This window comes from Tachysurus fulvidraco, chromosome 10 (assembly GCF_022655615.1).
Source record: "Tachysurus fulvidraco isolate hzauxx_2018 chromosome 10, HZAU_PFXX_2.0, whole genome shotgun sequence".
NCBI lineage: Eukaryota > Metazoa > Chordata > Actinopteri > Siluriformes > Bagridae > Tachysurus > Tachysurus fulvidraco.
The window spans coordinates 25,161,140-25,180,099 of record NC_062527.1 but is presented as its reverse complement, the minus strand read 5'-3'; the positions used below and the strand labels follow the sequence as shown (position 1 = coordinate 25,180,099).

General features: G+C 41.7%; 1 long non-coding RNA gene and 2 gene segments (V, D, J or C); 2 read left to right on the top strand and 1 right to left on the bottom strand.

Moving 5' to 3' along the window:
• Positions 1–157: 157 nt before the first annotated feature.
• On the top strand, positions 158–1,668 carry LOC125145726. The segment is given in 2 exon segments: positions 158–344; positions 424–1,668. Coding segments are annotated over 2 exon segments (438 nt in total).
• A 7,392-nt stretch (positions 1,669–9,060) lies between these two features.
• On the bottom strand, positions 9,061–10,216 carry LOC113656685. Its single transcript, XR_003443973.2, has 2 exons — positions 10,158–10,216; positions 9,061–9,536 (listed from the first exon to the last, which is right to left on the bottom strand). It is a non-coding gene; the product is annotated as an uncharacterized LOC113656685 (long non-coding RNA).
• Positions 10,217–10,303: 87 nt separating this feature from the next.
• On the top strand, positions 10,304–11,330 carry LOC113656684. The segment is given in 2 exon segments: positions 10,304–10,464; positions 10,571–11,330. Coding segments are annotated over 2 exon segments (348 nt in total).
• Positions 11,331–18,960: the final 7,630 nt, after the last annotated feature.

The following is an 18,960-nucleotide window of genomic DNA, read 5'->3' as shown; positions in this document are numbered from 1 at the left end:
TGCTTATTAAGAGTCCAGACTGGAAACATCAACGTCTTCAATAATCAGTAGAGTGATACACTCATGGTACAAAAACCTGTTACACTACAGTGACCACACACACACACACACACACACACACACACACACACACACACACACACACACACACACACACACGTGTCCATAGCGAGAGGTTCCACTTTGCATTATCAGCTTCTTATCATGCTTCAGTGCCCTGTGAGTGTTTATAGCCCTGTGACTTTAACACTTCATGACTGAGAGCTGCTGCTCAGCGACTTCACCCACAGAAACCATGAGTTTGATCAGCGTCTTCATCTGCACACTGCTCCTCTGTGCTCAAGGTAAGATTTCACTCAGTGAAATTTATTCAACATCTAATAATTATCTTACCTACATTTCTTCATCCTTCTTCTTTTTCAGGATCCCAAAGTCAGGCCATTGTGACTCAGAGTCCTGCAGTGAAATCTGTTTCTCCAGGAGACACAATCACCATCAGCTGTAAAACTAATCTTGCTGTTGATAATGACTGTGGCAGTAGTTATGACTGTTTGTCCTGGTTTCAGCAGAAACATGGAGAAGCTCCTAAAAACCTGATCTATAGGGCTAGTACTAGAGCATCAGGTATTCCAGATCGATTCAGTGGCAGTGGATCTGGAACTGATTTCACTCTGACCATCAGTGGAGTCCAGACTGAAGATACTGGAGATTATTACTGTCTAACTGATCATTACAACACATTCAAAACTTCTTCGTTAACACAGTGTTAGAGCGTCGTACAAAAACCTCAGTGAGTGAGACTGCTGCAGCTGCAGGTGCTGAGGAGGACGATGTGATGCAGCACAATGACACGGTTTAACAAACACAATACACTTACTCAGTAGTTAAGTCCAGCTTTCTCACCTCTGAGCTTCATTTACATATTTGACAGAGCTGCCATGAGGCCAAAACCCTGATCAGAGGTCAGTAGTTGGTCATTTACCACTTTTACCAGTGTGGTGTTAGAGTGTGGTGAGGAATAAATCAGAAGATGTTATGTCTCTTACTCTGATACAGATCTGCACCTAGATGTTCAGCTTTTTTACATTAGACCTGAGTTTGAAAGCTGATACTAAACTTCATAGCACATGACCTGGTAATCCAGCTGTGAATTAAAACACCTTCACAACACTCCATTCCCTGTCGTCCCTTTGATGATGTCAGAGCAGTGTATCATATACTGTGACATGAATACCTGCAATTATCTTGTACAACCACTACCATGAGTCCCTCTGTTCAAATCCCACAGCAAAACTCAGTCACATGTCATTTCCTCTCTAATGTCCAGGCCTTGGTGCTTTAGAGCTCCTACCTTGCAGTACTTCATGGCAGAGTCATGTGTTGACAGAAGACATTACTTAATTAAAGTAATTATAAAACAGTACATACAAGAAGTTTATTCATGAACCTTCATCAGATCTTCCACATTTCCAGCATCTGCACATTTGTACTGAAGCAGAATGGTGCATTGTATCTATGAATCAAAGAGCATTGTTTGGGTCTTGTTGCTTTAAACTCCTCCACTTGAGGCAGGAGCTCTCCACCAACCTCAAGGGGGCAATCCACCCTTTTCCGGCTGAGAACCATGGCCTCAGACTTGGAGGTGCTGATTCTCATCCCCGCCGCTTCACACTCGTCTGCAAACCGTCCCAGTGCACGCTGAAGGTCCTGATTTGATGAAGCCAACAGGACAACATCATCTGCAATAAGCAGAGACGAAATCCCGTGGTCCCCAAACCAGACTCCCTCCAGCCCCCAACTGCGCCTAGAAATCCTGTCCATATAAATAATGAACAGGACCGGTGACAAAGGGCGGCCCTGCTAGAGTCCAACATGCACTGGGAACAAGTCTGACTTACTGCCGTCAATGCGAACCAAACTCCTGCTCCGGTCATATAGGGACCGGACAGCCCTTAACAGAGGGCCCCGGACCCCATACTCCAAGAGCACCCCCCCACAGGTCGAAACAAGGGACACAGTCAAATGCCTTCTCCAGATCCACAAAGCACATGTGGACTGGTTGGGCAAACTCCCATGAACCCTCCAGCAACCTGGTGAGGGTATAGAGATTGTCCAGTGTTCCATGACCAGGACAAAAAATGCATTGTTCTTCCTGAATCCAAGGTTCGACTATCGGCTGAATTCTCCTCTCCAGTACCCTGGCATAGACTTTTCCGGGTAGGCTGAGGAGTGTGATCCCCCTGTAGTTGGAACATACCTTCCGGTCCCCATTCTTAAACAGAGGGACCACCACCCCAGTCTGCCAGTCCAGAGGCACTGTCCCCAGCCACCACGCGATGTTGCAGAGGCGTGTCAAGCAAGACAGCCACACATCATCCAGAGACTTGAGGTACTCAGAGCGAATCTCATCTACCCCCGGTGCCTTGCCACTGAGGAGCTTCTCAATTACCTCAGTGACCTCAGCTTGGGGGATCAATGAGTCCACAACCGAGCCCCTGGCCTCTGCTTCCTCAGTGGAAGACATGTTGGTGGGGTTGGGGAGATCCACCACCCGAGGATGTCCCCAGTCAAAGTCAGCAGATTCCCACTCCCACTCCTGAGGCACCGGACCCGTGTTTTTGCCTCCACAACCACCCGGGCTAAAGCTCGCTTGGCCCTCCGGTACCTATCAGGACTCCTACTTCAGCTTGATGGCATCCCTTACTTCCATGGTCCACCACCGGGTTCAAGGATTGCCACCACAACAGGTGCCGGAGACCTTACGGCCACAGGTTCGAGCGGCCGCGTCGACAATGGAAGTGGAGAACATGTTCCACTCAGACTCGATGTCTCAAATCACAGGTGTCACTGTCGCTGCCTACTTGAGCGTTGAAATCCCCCAGTAGAACGATGGAGTCCCCGGTCGGAGCACTTTCCAGCACCCCTCCCAGAGACGCCAAGGAGGTCAGGTACTCTACACTGCCATTTGGCCCGTAAGTGCAAATAACAGTGAGAGACCTATCCACGACTAGAAGCCGCAGGGAAACAACCCTCTCATTCATTGGGATGAACTCCAACACATGGCTGCTGAGCTGGGGGGCTATGAGCAAGTCCACACCAGCCTGCCGTCTCTCACCGCAGGCAACTCCAGAGTAGTAGAGAGTCCAGCCTCTCTCGAGGAGTTGGGTTCCAGAACCCAAGCTGGGCGTGGAGGCGTGCCCAACTATCTCTAGTCGGTATCAATCAACCTCCCGCAACAGCTCAGGCTCCTGCCCCCCAGCGAGGTGACATTCAATGTCCCTAGAGCCAGATTCCGTCTTCGGGGAATTGCACCGGCCCCTTACAGTTCCTCCTGCAGGTAGTGGGCCCACAGGAGATTGGCCCCACGTCGCTCCTTCTGACTGAGCCCAGCCAGGCACCTTGGGGTAAGACCCAGCCACCAGGCGCTCGCATGCGAGCCCCAACCCCAGGCCTGGCTCCAGGGTGGGGCCTCGGTTGCGCCATATCGGGCGACATCACGGACCTTGTTTTACCTTCCCTCATAAGGGGGTTTTGAATCTCATAATATGACTGTGATATCCTTTGTTTTAACACAGAAATTATTTCTCTTCTGTTGTGATAAACATGTGCTGAACACAGACACTCTGAGACAATTTCTCCTTCCATAATTTAAATAATTCTCTTCATATTAAACTTAAAACTTCAAATCTGTTTCTGCTGACATCTTTTGTCTATCAAAAGATAACACTGAATATTACAGCTTTCTTCTGTATAAATACTCTGTGATCCTCAAAAGGTTTTGCTATTGAATCACTGTCTCTGTTTGGTCCTTTGGCAAATCTCTACCCTGAAGTCGGCTCAGACGTAGCAGCAGCAGCAGCGCGACTCAGGCTTGTTCTCCGATTAAACTCAAAAGTTCTAACACTCTAAGATCTCTTTGGGAAGAAACTGTGACTGGTTTCACATTAAATTTCCACAGTTGCATGTTTCTACTCTTTCTACCTGTAGTGTTGTTTTTCCTGCTTAATCCATAGGTAACACAACATTCCAGCTCTACACTTGGCTAATCACTGCTCATTATGAAATTAACTGGACAAACAACAAGTCCTCATCAAAACAAAGAAGAACTTCTCAGGATCTGCTGCTCTCTACTTCACAGAGCTGTGACTATTGGACATAACACCATATTATAGTACAGCCATATTCAAGGTTTAGACCAGAACCACCCAGACTTCAACAAATTAAAACTAAAATGTAAAAAATTCAGGCAACACTTTAGGTAGCCAACAAATGTAAATAACTCTCTAGACCACTGCTACATGGTCTTGAAGGATGCCTACCACACTATTCACTTCCTACATACAAACATAAACTAAAATCTGCTGCTAAACCTACAGTTACTAATGTGAAAAATGTACAGATGACACCAAGTTGTAAAAGCAAGAGTCCTTTACAGACTAGAGTGAATTTTATATAAAACATGATGACTTGGACAAACTATCTATTTCTGTTACATCTTACATAATTTCCTGTGAAGACATATGTATCCCAAACAGAGCTCACAGGAAATTCTACAAAAACAAACTGGATTACTGCTAAACAGAGATAGCTATTGAAGTATGGTGTTATAATGCTTCAAGCACAGCACCATAATACATGTTTCCAAAAACACCTACATCTCAGGACTGAATAACTACAGACCAGTTGCCTTTAGCTCTCTTGTCATGAAGTGCTATGGGATGCTGGTGCTAACATAACTGAAGTGCATCACAGGATTGCTGCTGGATCCATACAGATTGGAGATGACCGGCTTGTGGTTCTGGGATTCCTTGTGGTGTAGACACAACAATTTGGAACATATCATCAGTAAGGCAGTGCAGATTACAGTTGACTTTAAAACATTCACTATCCAGGGTTGTACTGTGTCCAGGACTGATTCCTTCAAGTTCCTTAGACCATTTCAAAGACTTGAAGTGGGAGAAGAACACCAATACCATAACAGAGAAAGCCCATCAGAGATTGTACTTTCACAAGTGCTGACATCAAAGCCCAGTTAGGTCTGCATAGTGGATCATTGTGACCATACTGCCCTTCCTCCAGGGGAGATGGGAGAATCATAATGGACCCTTGACTCCCTGCATACAGTCTGTTTTGGTTCATGAACTTTCTTTCCTTGTTCTTTTATGATCCATGATGCATAATTCAATCAGAAGGTGCAGGATATTTCGTAGTACCACAAGTACTAAAGGCTCCTGCAGGGGGCAGAGCTTTTTCTTACAGAGCCCCACAGTTATGGAGCAGACTTCAAATTAAAGTTCATGGGTCTCATTTATAAAACTGTGCGTAGGATCCCTACTAAATGTTTACGTACGCCCAAAATCCAAAAATGGCGAAGGCAAAAAAAAAATTGCGATTTATAAAACGGTGCGTACGCACACCTGTAAGCAATGTTCCCTTTATAAATCACAGATCACCCACAGATGTGCGTATGTGAACCAGCCTCAAATCCCGCCCTGTACCCGCCCATTTTTAACCATAAATAGTCAATGCAAATGAATGCGCAGGCACGAGAGTGGACCTCGTTATAATGAGTTTCCTCTGCGCTCTGTGTGTTTAAAAATGGCGTGAAGAGTCAGCGTCTCAGGGGTAGTCACTGTCGCCTGCAGGTTATAATTATATTAAAAACAACATTGTTATAATTATATTAAAAACATAATTGTTACTTTTTCTACTTTTTAATATTGTTAAACTCACCTAGAAGCCAGCCATCACGTACTGCGCCTGCATTTAGTCTGTTCCCTCACTGTTATGTGTCAAGATAAAGGAATCATGTGTTGAACCAGGGCAGCGTGCCACAATGTTTGTGAGGGTCGTGTTGGAGTCACATATGATTTACACATTAATAGAATGCACATGCTTTCTGTTAACATAAGCAAATTCATTTTCAGATGGTGCCCTTATAGCAACATGAGCGCAGTCAATTGCGCCGATTACATTTGGGAAACCAGACATTGCTGCAAAATTTCATTTTAATTTCGGCCTGTTCTCGCACAGTGTAGGGGAACCTGGTGTATCTCACACAGTGTAGGGGAACCTGATGTATCTCACACAGTGTAGGGGAACCTGATGTATCTCACACAGTGTAGGGGAACCTGATGTATCTCACACAGTGTAGGGAACCTGATGTATCTCACACAGTGTAGGGGAACCTGATGTATCTCGCACAGTGTAGGGGAACCTGATGTATCTCACACAGTGTAGGGGAACCTGATGTATCTCACACAGTGTAGGGGAACCTGATGTATCTCACACAGTGTAGGGGAACCTGATGTATCTCACACAGTGTAGGGGAACCTGATGTATCTCTCACAGTGTAGGGGAACCTGATGTATCTCACACACAGTGTAGGGGAACCTGATGTATCTCACACAGTGTAGGGGAACCTGATGTATCTCACACAGTGTAGGGAACCTGATGTATCTCACACAGTGTAGGGGAACCTGATGTATCTCACACAGTGTAGGGGAACCTGATGTATCTCACACAGTGTAGGGGAACCTGATGTATCTCACACAGTGTAGGGGAACCTGATGTATCTCACACAGTGTAGGGGAACCTGATGTATCTCACACACTGTAGGGAACCTGATGTATCTCACACAGTGTAGGGAACCTGATGTATCTCACACAGTGTAAGGGACCCAATTCAGCACATAGATCCAGGGAAGCTCTAGGGAATCTAAATCGGCTTATTAGCCAGTCATCATCATGGGCCAGGAAATCATCATCTCCTCCTGACCTCCAAGGCAGCGCTGATTGTTATTATTATTTTTTTTTAAATACATTTTGAATTACGTTTGGATTTTACTAGTTTTATATAGCCTAAAACAATCGGCACAAATAACAATGTTGGATTTAATCTTCATGATAATGTGTATATAACGTATGAAATAGAGTGAAAATTAAATGTCATTAATTCTTATAATCTGCGATGGGATGGCACTCCGTCCAGGGTGTATCCTGCCTTGATGCCCAATGACGCCTGAGATAGGCACAGGCTCCCCGTGACCCGAGAAGTTCAGACAAGTGGTAGAAAATGAATGAATGAATTAATAATTCTTATAATCGTTCTTCTCACATGAATTTTCTACAATCTACCTTCAGTTCACAACCTCACCATCTGTGTCGCCAATTCCCTTTGTCTCCAGAATGTGCGTACGCACGTCTCAAAGTTTGCTTAAAGGTGAGCACATTCTCCAACGTCAAGTTTGTTTTTTATAGATCACAACCTTTGCGCGAAAATTGGCGTGCGCACGTTTCCAGCCCTGTTTTGTCCGTACGCATGCTTTATAAATGAGACCCCTGGATGGCACTAAATTTCCTCAAATTTAATGAAAACATTATTGTTTATGCCAGGGGGAACCTGTGAGTCAGTAGACCTAAACCTTGGTGAGCTGAATCCATATGTGAAGCCCTTTGTGAAAATGTAGGTCTTGTTATGGATTGTGATTTTAAATTGGATAAACAGATTAATTTAGTAGTTAAATCATGTTTTTTTCCAATTGAGACAACTCACCAAGGTGAAACCTTTCCTGTCCTCTAAGGACTTTCAGAGTTGTGCATATTTTCATCTCAAGTCGCTTGATTACTGTAAAAGCCTTTATTTAGGTATTAATCAGGCCTCTCTCTACAGACTGCAAATGGTCCAGAATGCGGCAGCCGCCTATTGATGGGCACGAAAGCGGGAACATATCTCTCCCATTCTGGCGTCCCTTCACGGGCTTCCTGTCTATTATAGGATTCATTTTAAAATATTGGTGCTTGTTTTTAAATCTCTTAATGGGTCAGCACCAAGTTACTTATCAGATTTGATTAATCTGTATGCTCTGTCAAGAGCACTAAGGTCTGCTGACCATTTGCTATTAGCTGTTCCAAGAGTAAAACTGAGGAGCAGGGGGGACCGAACCTTTGCAGGTGCGGCCCCGAAGCTCTGGAACAGTTTGCCTCTCTATATTAGACAGGCTCAAACACATGAGGCCTTTTAATCTGTCCTAAAAACTTATTTTTACAGTCTGGCGTTCGATGCCATGTGAGAGCTGCTTTCTTTTATTGTTTTGTTGTGTCTTAAGTGTTTTTCTTTTATTCGTGTGTTTGTATTAATAAATCATGTTTCCTTTTTGTATGTACAGCACTTTGACAAACACTTGTATTAAAAAAAGTGCTTTATAAATAAACTTGACTTTGACTGCAGAGAACGCCCCCTCGGGGGAGTGGCCGGGGGTGTTCTTACATACGCATACCTCATGAGTCCTCCATTCACTGTGCTAATGTTCTGTGAGAACTAATTAGCATAATCCAACAGTCACAGCTGTTTGCCTCACTGATACTTCATATGCGTCGCAAATGCATTGAGTTCCTGCTTCAGCCTCTTAGCTGCTTTAACATAACATAAGATAACCGCTAACGTAAGATAGCCGCTACAATAATGAGCATTGCCGTACACCAAAACTGTGTGCGGAGTCCCGTCCTGTACAATCTTCACCCATAACTGCAGTCTTGATCACGATTTGGATTTTTCTACTTTTATTAAAGTTTTTAACTATAACTGAATCTTACTATTCACAGATTTGTGACATTTTCCTCTACAGTAGAGGGAGTCAGTCATTAGAATACAGAGACCTCTAGTGGTGAAGAGGGGAATGCATTACAATTAATCATATCATACTTACAACTTATATTATTTTTAAATCTCTACCATAAGAAATTATATTTATCTTTAAGATTATTATAAGATTATTATAATATTACTTTTAGAGACCGCTCTGATTAAGACTGAAATGGATCAAGGAGAGCAGAACTGAGCCACACAATAATATAAAGATCAGTGAAGTGAGAGAGAGATTTACATGAACACGGCTGAGTGATCCTCTTTCTCCCAGAATAGAGCAGCACTTTCACCAGATGTTCAACTTTCTTCATCCAAACTCACTGAAGCACAACACACAGCCCTGAATCTACAGCTAAACACACTCTCTCCTCACACTGATAATGACTATTAACTCCAAGAACAGAACACACAATGTCCAAAATGAAGCTTTATTTCAGCAGAGCAAAACTACAGGAAGAGCAACAGGACAGTGAAGAGAGTAAAGACAGAAATGTCAGCATTGTGTAGAACTGAAACTCTATTGTAGATGGATGTGGAAGCAGCTCAGTGTTCAGTTCTATCTTGGAGCTGTTCGCCTTAACACTGGCTCTTTCTGAACGTGACCGGATGATCCACGCCCTCGTGGGAGACTGTACAGACAAACTCCTCCCCCTTTTCCCAGAGTGCTTGGCTGAGGGTCAGGGTACTGCTGCGTGTGTAACCGTCCTTCTTCTGTTCTTCTGCACTGGTCAAGACCCCGTCCTTCACCGCCGAGCCGTCCACCGTCCAGCTCACCGACGCCCCCTGTGGAGAGTAGGCAGACAGCAGGCAGAGCAGCGAGGCCGATTCCTCATACTGGTGCAGAGAGGAGGGAGGGAGCAGAGACACGGAGGGCTTCACCGTGGGACCTTCTGTAGACCACAAACACACAATAAACACACCTTTACACACACTTACACAACATTTACTCATTACTGCTTCTTCACATCACTGCACTTCAGTTTGAGTTTCCAGAGAAGAAGATTTACTCCATTACACAAATCACATATCTGGCAAAGAAGCTGAGAAATCAGTTCAGTGATGGAAATAACCACATCACACCACATCCACCTTTCTACACACTGTTTATCTTTGTTTCCAGATTCAAAATCAGTCCATCAGTAACATGACAGAAGGCTAACAGACACAGGATGAAGTTTTCTACCATGTCCTTCACAGCACACAATATGAACTTCAGAAGCTGTGAATGTGAAAGTGCTGTTTACTGATGAACACACTGTCTACTTATTCAGCTAACAGCTAACTCCTGATTTTTAATTTCCTCTCTCTTATTTTTATTTTACTGAAACTGTCTCATCAACACATACTCCACATTCCTTATCTCCAAATTATAAAGACATACAAATGAATAAATGAATAAACAAACAGAAATTCTTTATGATGTCCACATTTTTCTATTTGTCTAAACTTTATTTAATATTTTGATAATAAAAATAAATGAATGGAATGTTGAATAAAGAAGAGAGACTTACTGATGATGAGTTTGGTTCCTCCACCAAAAGTGTACCACAGTGATACATTCTAATGAAGCCGTCGTACAAAAACCTCTGTTACACTCCAGTGACCACACACACACACACACACACACACACACACACACACACACACACACACACACAGTTGTGCTGTTTGCATATGTGTTCTGTGTCACTGCTACACACACTTTAAGAGCTGTAGTGCTGATCAGAGTGTGTTCAGTCCTTTCAGAGCCACTGACACGCAGCACAATGATGATGGTACTGAGTCTCCTGCTGGGGACACTGGGACTCCTCGCTCACCGTGAGACATTCTCTTTACTTTTATTATTCATATACATCATCACATCACTCTCACACTCATTACTACATCTGTTTCCATTATTTTAACTCTGCATTCTTTTCTTTAGAGTCTTTTGGGGAAATCGTCCTGACTCAGTCTCCAGGATCTCAGTCTGTTTCTCCAGGAGAATCTGTTACTCTCACCTGTAGAACCAGTCAGAGTGTTAGCACTAACCTCCACTGGTACCTGCAGAAACCTGGAGAAGCTCCTAAACTCCTGATCTATTATGCATCTACTCGTCAGTCTGGGATTCCAGATCGTTTCAGTGGCAGTGGATCTGGAACACAGTTTAGTCTAAAAATCTCTGGACTTCTGGCTGAAGATGCAGGAGATTATTATTGTCAGCAGGGTTACAGCGGGTAAACACAGTGTTACAGCGTCGTACAAAAACCTCCCTGAGCTGTAGAGGAAGTGCTCTGACTCAGAAACACACACTGATCTGAGAACAGCTGCACAGCTGCTAAAGCTGCACTCCACTGAACATCATCAAACATCTTCATGTTTCAAATATAATCCTTCTTAAAAAGCAGAAATCTCTTCATCAGCTGTTCGTGCTGTGATGAGAAATCAGCTGATGTGTGTAATGATATCTGATGATTTCCACCTTCTGCTGAGAGGATCAGTCTACCAGTTGTGTCAAAAGTATTCACATTCATTACTCAGGTAGAAGTATTGATACTAGGGTTTGAAAAAAGATTGCAACTGTAGAAGTTGAAGTATAATGCAAGGAAAAAATGCCATTAAGGACGAAAGCTTAGGCTGTGCCACAGGGGCTTATTGTTCACTACCCCACCTCCTCAAAAACATATTTCTAAAGGCCATAATGACTATAATGTTATATTAATATGATAATGTTGAAAAATTTGGGATGCACTAGGCTACCTGTTTCAGACACATACTGTATATGCCCATTGAAAAAGAACGCATTTTAGTACATTCAAATACATTAAAGAACCATATATGTGTACTACTGAGCTGTGTTTCATGACTAGTTGGGTATAAGTATCGTAATGGTGCAAAATGTCAAACTTCAGAGGCATGTCATCAATAACCTTTATTGAAACAAACACATTGGTCTCACACAACAACAGGGTAATCAACATCAGTGAAGCACAGAACATGCGACAAAGAGTTACTGATAGGGTTTGTTCATCCACAAAAGCAGATGGTTCTCAAAGTTCTTTGAGCCAATGCATGCTCTTCTTGGCCTGAAGATCAGCCCTGCAACACTAAACAGTCTTTCACAGGCGGCTCAGGCCGGGAGAGCCGTGTTAAGCTTACTGTAAGTGATAGCTGGCACACAGCTGGGAAGGACTTCAGTACCTCCACTGTGTCTCCTGGGCACCTCAGGTACGCATCCAACTGCTGGGTCGTTTCAAGAAGGCTGGTCTTCTTCAAGGAGGAAAAGAAGTTTATTAGAATAAATTCATACAGATTTAAAACATGAGGATGAGAAAATAATGACAATTTTTCTTTTTGGGTGAACTCTCCCTTTAAAGCTGTTTTAAGTCCACAAGCAGCTGCTGGCATGACTGAAAATTAGCAGTAAAACCATTTTAAAGAGCATTTAGCTAATAGTTGGGTCTATTACCTCTTTACAAGGACCCATAGGGCCCCATACAGGCACGTGCACTCTCATACACAGACAGGACCATGACTATCTTTAGTACATAACTTATCAACCAGCTGTGGATTATAGCTTTGCACAATTAACTTACAAATATTGCATATAGTAACAATATAAGCTCAGATAACATTTGGTTAAAGGTGAATTTCAAACCTCACACCGAGCCACCAAACTAGTTTGCAATGATGAATCATAGCCTGCTGGTAGCGAGCAAAACATTGCCACAGCAAACACCACAAATTTATCATTATTAGTACGTTACTATGTCACTATAATATTGTCAGTAATTGACAGATAATAACAAAACCTATAGCTTTGCACAATTCTACAACAATTACAAATCTAGCAACAATTTAAGCTCAGATAACGTTTAGCTAAAGTCAAATTTCAAATTTGTTAATAATTGAATGATAATAATAAAATTTCAGCTCACCTCAATATGCTTTTTTAAATTGGAGGGTGAGTTTTTGAAAGCTTTACTCCATTAAAGTACAGATACTAAAAATTTATACTTAAGTAAAGTAACAAAGTATTTGTACTTCTTTACTTGACACCTCCGGTGTCTACTACACACTACTGTAACACACAATGTAGTGCAGGATCTATCAATAAGAGGCAACATTTATTTCTATATGATTCTAGATTTAAAGATTCATTTTCTCATCATCTGTAAAGTTTCAACACAAACCAGTCTCCTGTTCTACCTCAACCTGATGAAATGTAGACTGATGTTCAGTCATGTGGCCACTAGATGGTGCTGTAATGGAACTGTATACATGCTGATCTGTTACTGTGATGAAGAGAATATGGACTGAGGATTAAACAATCTTTAAGATGAACTAATTGACATTTCTTCTGTATTCCCAAAATACTTGAGCAGTCTGATCTCCTCCTCTGATCTCTCCCATCAACAAGATGTTTCAGACTGCAGACCCTCTGATTACAGGATGGTTTTGTTTTTCACACCATTCTGTAAAAACTCTAGAGATGGTTGTGTGTGAAAATCCCAGGAGATCAGCAGTTTCTGAAAAACCCAAACCAGCCCATCTGATACCAACAACCATTTACTGTTAAAGTCACAGACATCAGACTTTTACTCCATTCTCAAACCAACTTAAAGCCTGACCATGAATACCTGTGTAATATTGTAAGTGATCTAGGAGAATGTTGTGATCTATAGTGTCGAATGCAGCACTAAGGTCAAGTAGAAATAATAAGGACATACAGTCTTGCTCCGAAGCTAAGAACAAGTCATTTGTGACTTTCACAAGTGCAGTTTCTGTGCTATGATGGGGCCTGAAACCTGACTGAAACTCTTCAAACATGTTGTTCTCCTTGTTGTATTGTTGAACAGACACAAGCTTTTCTAATATTTTAGACATAAACAGAAGATGTGAAACAGGTCTGTAATTTGATATTTCATTAGGATCTAAATTCTGTTCAAGGGACAAATTAAAGTAATTAAAGAGAAAAAACTTGCACCCTGGTACAATGACAACGCACCAACAATCAGCTAGGAAACTAGAACGTAAATGGCATCAAACTAAATTATCAGTATTTCTATTAACATGGAAGGAAAGACTTCATAGCTACAACAAATCTCTTAGTGCTGCTAGACCAGTGTATTTCTCCTGCATAATTGGAGATGACAAAAATAATCATAAATTCTTATTTAATACTGTATAAAAATTAACTAGGAATAAAAACACTGTCAAAAAGCGCGCACCATCTATTTGTAGCAGTAATAACTTCATTACTTATTTCAGTGGAAAAAATTATAACATCACACAGAAAATTCAGATCATTAATTTAACACCAAACATTTTGTCATCAACTACAGGCCAATATCAAACCTCTCCTTTATCTCCAACATTAATGTTGTAGCCAACTCACTACCCCCAACATTGAGGGTTAACTGGCATAATTCCTGACATAAATACCTCATTGATTGGGTGGAATATGGCCCAGAGGAACATTGCTGGGTTCCTGCTCATGATGCCCTTGATCCTAGACTCATCCAAGAGTTCCATGACACTCACCAAGAGCACCCGACCCCACAACCCTCAGGTCTCATGAAGAGCTCTTTGGTGGTTTCTGTCTCATCACCTCCAATCATTGGAAATGATTCATTGGCTACAAACATGGCTGACATGGACTACTCTTCCCAGCACACACACATACAGTAAATGTCCATATTCACAGCCTCCCAGCTTCACACACATGTTTCCAGATTTAAATGACTGTTTCATTCATTACCATCCACATGTGGCGAGTGTAATGTTGTTACACTAGATTATTTAAATTATTATTAATTAATTGCACTAACACAAGGCTTTTATTTTGAAATTCATGTTAGAAGAGATGGCACGGTGAAGAATGGTCACGTGACCACTGGCAAAATATTATTATTTTTATTTCTTTTTCTACAAACATAATTATTTCTTTATTGGTTATGTTTTCTCTCCTTTTTGAAAATGTTCACCTTTAAAAATGTTTATGAGATATATAAGAATTGTATAAGTGGTCATGTGCAAGTGTGAGGGTGGAGCTGACGTAATTTCCGGTGTGTTTTATCAGCTCCCCGAGAAAGTGTTCAAAAGTAGTTGATTATTTACTGTTTATGGATTTTCTGTACAAAATGTGATTGTTTAGTACCTTTTTTTCTGTTAAGACATTATTAATTCAAGTTATGCACATTTGTAAAAGTATGTTTAATATAAAAGTGTGAATTCACGTAATGGCCGCCATGACACGTGCAGTAGGCTGCTGAAACTCATTACATGATGATGCACACTTAAGTTTTATCTATGTCCTGAGTCATACAGTTATGAGTGTACAAAGTTGTATTTATTCTTAATGATCCAAAAGATTTACACGTATATAAATATACCTGTAATGATTGACAGGCACTTCTCGATCAGACGTAATCCTGTTACTGCCTGATGGTGTCTGTTGTGTGTAACACAGATGAGAGATCCTGAGAAGCCAAAAGTAAACCATTTGACAACTGCATCATGGTGTGACGTCTCTTTAATTCTAAAAATACACAACGCAGAAGAAAACCCACTACAAAATAACTATATCAAACACATACAATGATCCTATGAAGGTTGAGGCTATGAAGTCAGATGAAACCTACAAAGTGGAGGGGTGCGATAAAACGTTTGGGAGCGGTCCGGAAACTCACTCCTAATGACTGGACTGAGGAATGCAGAGGCGCATTTGAGAATCTCAAGACTGTGCTGGTAGATCAGGTCCTACTTGCTCTCCCAGACTTTTCAAAACCATTTTTACTGTCAGTAGATGCTTCGACGAGTGGACTTGGGGCTGTACTATCCCATTTTCAGCTTACAGGTAGAAGGTGCAACAACTAACTGCCTGGTGTAGAGCCAACAACCTTTCTCTGAATGTGGACAGAACTAAAGAGATGGTTGTGGACTTCAGGAGAGCACAGAGCGAACACTCTCCGCTGAACATCGACGGATCATCTGTAACAGTTTCATGGGAAAACAGGAAGTGAAGCGAAATCCACCAAGGAAAAAAAAAAGAAAAAAAAAAATCCAAAAGAGGGTTCGTTTCCAGACTTGAGGTTATTCCACTGGGTCTGTGAGTGGCTGAGTCCTTCTGTCAGAAAAGGGGGTGTCTTCACAGGAGCAGAACAACTGCCTCCTCTTCCTCGAGGTTGTCCACATCCTCTAATGCCCCTTTTCCACTGAGGCAGTTTGAGTGCAGGTTCGGAGCCTAATTTAGAACCAGTTCTTTCTTTTTCGACAGCACCGGCTCTGAACCGGCTCTGAACCAGAAAACATGGTTCTTAAGTAGCACCCAAACGTTGCTGGTCTAGACTTAAGAACCCGCTTGTGTCAGGAGCTGTGGGCGGGGCTACTGTTAGATAATGTACCTTAAGTATACTAATGTTTAATACACTTTTACTTTAACACGATATGATCAGTTATCAGCACACATGATAGTAGGTAGCTACATGCGAAGGCTAACTTTTTTTCTGTGTTAACGATAAAATAACGTTATGTACTTTATCGACTATAACCTCCGTTTATATAGATTACATGGAGCACGTACACGTTGGATTCTCCACGTTTGGATGCCAATGTAGGTTCACAAAGCCATGAGCATTAACAGTAAAGCAACATCCGCCATTGTTGTGTTTGTCACTGCTGCACTAACATTGCTGTGTAACGTGACATGTATACAGTGACATCACATTTGGCTCTGTGACACTCTCTAACCAATGGAAAGGCAAACCGGATTTTAGAAGGTTCACCAGTGGAGCCAACTTTGACCCAGCACCAGTGCTACAGTAGCTCTGTAGGGAGCGCAAAAATGTCAGTGGGTTATGGTCAGTATAAACGACCAAAGGTCCCTCCGTTGCTCCAACATACACATCAAAATGTTGCATCTTCTTACCTCAGCAACACATCCAAATACAAAAACTGTTCCACATCCTTGTCATCAAATTTCAGAACCAATCTCAAACTACTCATATCAAATCTATGCAAATCATGCCCACTTCCTGACCCCATTCGTGCCAGAAGTGGTTCCATCTTTTATCAAATCCAAGCGATAACGTTCAAGATCCAATTATATCTTCCAAACGCCTATCTAGGACGGATAACAATTCCACAATGATTTGCGATTTCCAAAAGTTAGTCTTTAGAAAAGACCTCCAAAAGATCTGACGGAGTATTGATAAACTCCTCGACAGAAGCCATAACAAAGGTAAGCCTATTTTAATACATAGGGGAAAAAATGAAGTGCAGTTCCCCCTAACTAAACCATAAACTAGCTAAACTGAACCCTAGTCTTCATATAGTTACTTGCGGCGGGTATTTACACACTATAAACCAGTGTTCACAACAACAACCGATTGACTAGTTGCCATTGAAAACACGGACGTGTTCCCGAGCTACAGCTCCAACCGCTTTCACCATACAAAAAAATAAACTAAAATAAACAGAGCATCCAGTTAAGGATACCCTCTTTTCCTAACCAGGGAAAAGCAGTCCAAAATTTTTACCCGTTAAATGTATCAAAACAGCTTGCTTACCAAATGCAACTCTGCACAAATGCTTACAAGAACAAAAGTAAACAATATACCTAATTCACTGCAGCCCTCCAAAACTAAAGGATCAACGAATAGCCAATATCAACAGAATTTACAACGAATTAACCAAATTAAAGTCGTATACAAATATTTTCAAATTACAAAAACGGATGAGCCCTCACTTTTGTCACAACCGGCTCAAGTCATGACAAAAAAGAGAGGACACAGTGAAAACCAAAATACCAGTTAATCTTTTATTTAATAAATGATTGTGAATAATTAATCTGAGCTTTGGCAGAATGTTTTAACAGTTTACACGTGACTGTGTAGTGGTGAACTCAAATGGAAAACAATACTTACAAAATAATAAAGAACCAAAACAGAAAACAACCTAAACAGATCCCAAGCGGAAAAAGATCTTCTAAACACAATCAACACCAAACTTAAATAAGGAGAGATAACAAGAAACAGGTGCACCCGATTTAGCAACACAGCTCCACCCAGCTGTGGAGACCCGTCACAACCAGCACCCGGTTCTTTCCGGTGGAAAAGGGGTATATGTGACCCCTTGAGCCACTGCTTGCATCATTGTGATTTGTGCTTCTCTTTTTTGGTCTGCCTGCTTTGTGAGAGTTTTTCTCTGCATGAACAGTGTGCATTTTCTTCAGACCAGTTGCACTTGATTTGTCTCCAGGACAAAGTACTCTATTGGATTGTGGAGGTGTTCATAATAGTACCAGGATTGGAACTTCCTTATTGTCATCGCTGGGTTTGTTTGTCTTCTATTTCAGGAAAGCCAACATCTGTCACCCACCTTCAATGCCTTTATTGTGTTTTTACATTTACTGTTGAACTGCTGCATTTTTATCTTTCACTCTTTTTTACTTCTCTCTGGCCTTTTCCCCTTGTCCTGCTTTTCTCTCCAGAGATTCTCTAAGCCTAAACTAAGCTAATCTCTAAGCTGAGATTCTGTAACTGATCCGGTTTAAATGACTGAAAGAAAAATTTCAGTTCAAATCCAGTGTCCAGTTCTAACAGTAAAAAGTAAAGGATGAAGATCAAGACTATTAATATAAAATAAGTGTGTAGTCCCTGCTAAAAAACAGCATTGCTGGTCCAGCATAAGGTATGTTTGCATGCTGGGACCAGCTTGGGATGATGGTATGCTGGTCCAGCATTAGGTGCTGGTTGCTGGTCTGCTGGCCATATATAAAGTTTGCTTAAAATATTTATTGGGCAATGACATTTGCCATCACACTGTAATATACACACGTGCACAAATAACGTTACACAATATAACCTTTACAACACACATTTTCGGTCTTAGCTTCCGCTCTCTCTTTTAGCGAGTAACAAGTAGTATGTGGTGGCGATGACCATGTTTTTATAAGAGCTCCTACCTGGAGTCGTTTGCCTTTAGACAACTCCTGCTCTATGTCTTCTTTATTCTCTGAAAAATAATAGAAACAAAATAAGAAACAAAACTATCTCTCACTCATTTGTTTATATTGTGCAGTGAACGAGTTACGATAAAACAGCTACTGCTTAATTTACAGACCTTTAAGCATTAGTATTTGTGCCCTGAAGAAGTCTTGCTTCCATCGTAGCTACCCAATTAACCTGAGTTTGGACAAACATGTCATAGTTAAAGTCCTTAATTTCACAAGTTGAAACAACCGCCGTGCGGCCGTCATCCAGGTACCTCATGTATGCAAACATGCTGATTCCCAGTGATCAGCAGATTCGTCGTGTAGAAGAGGAAGCTTTT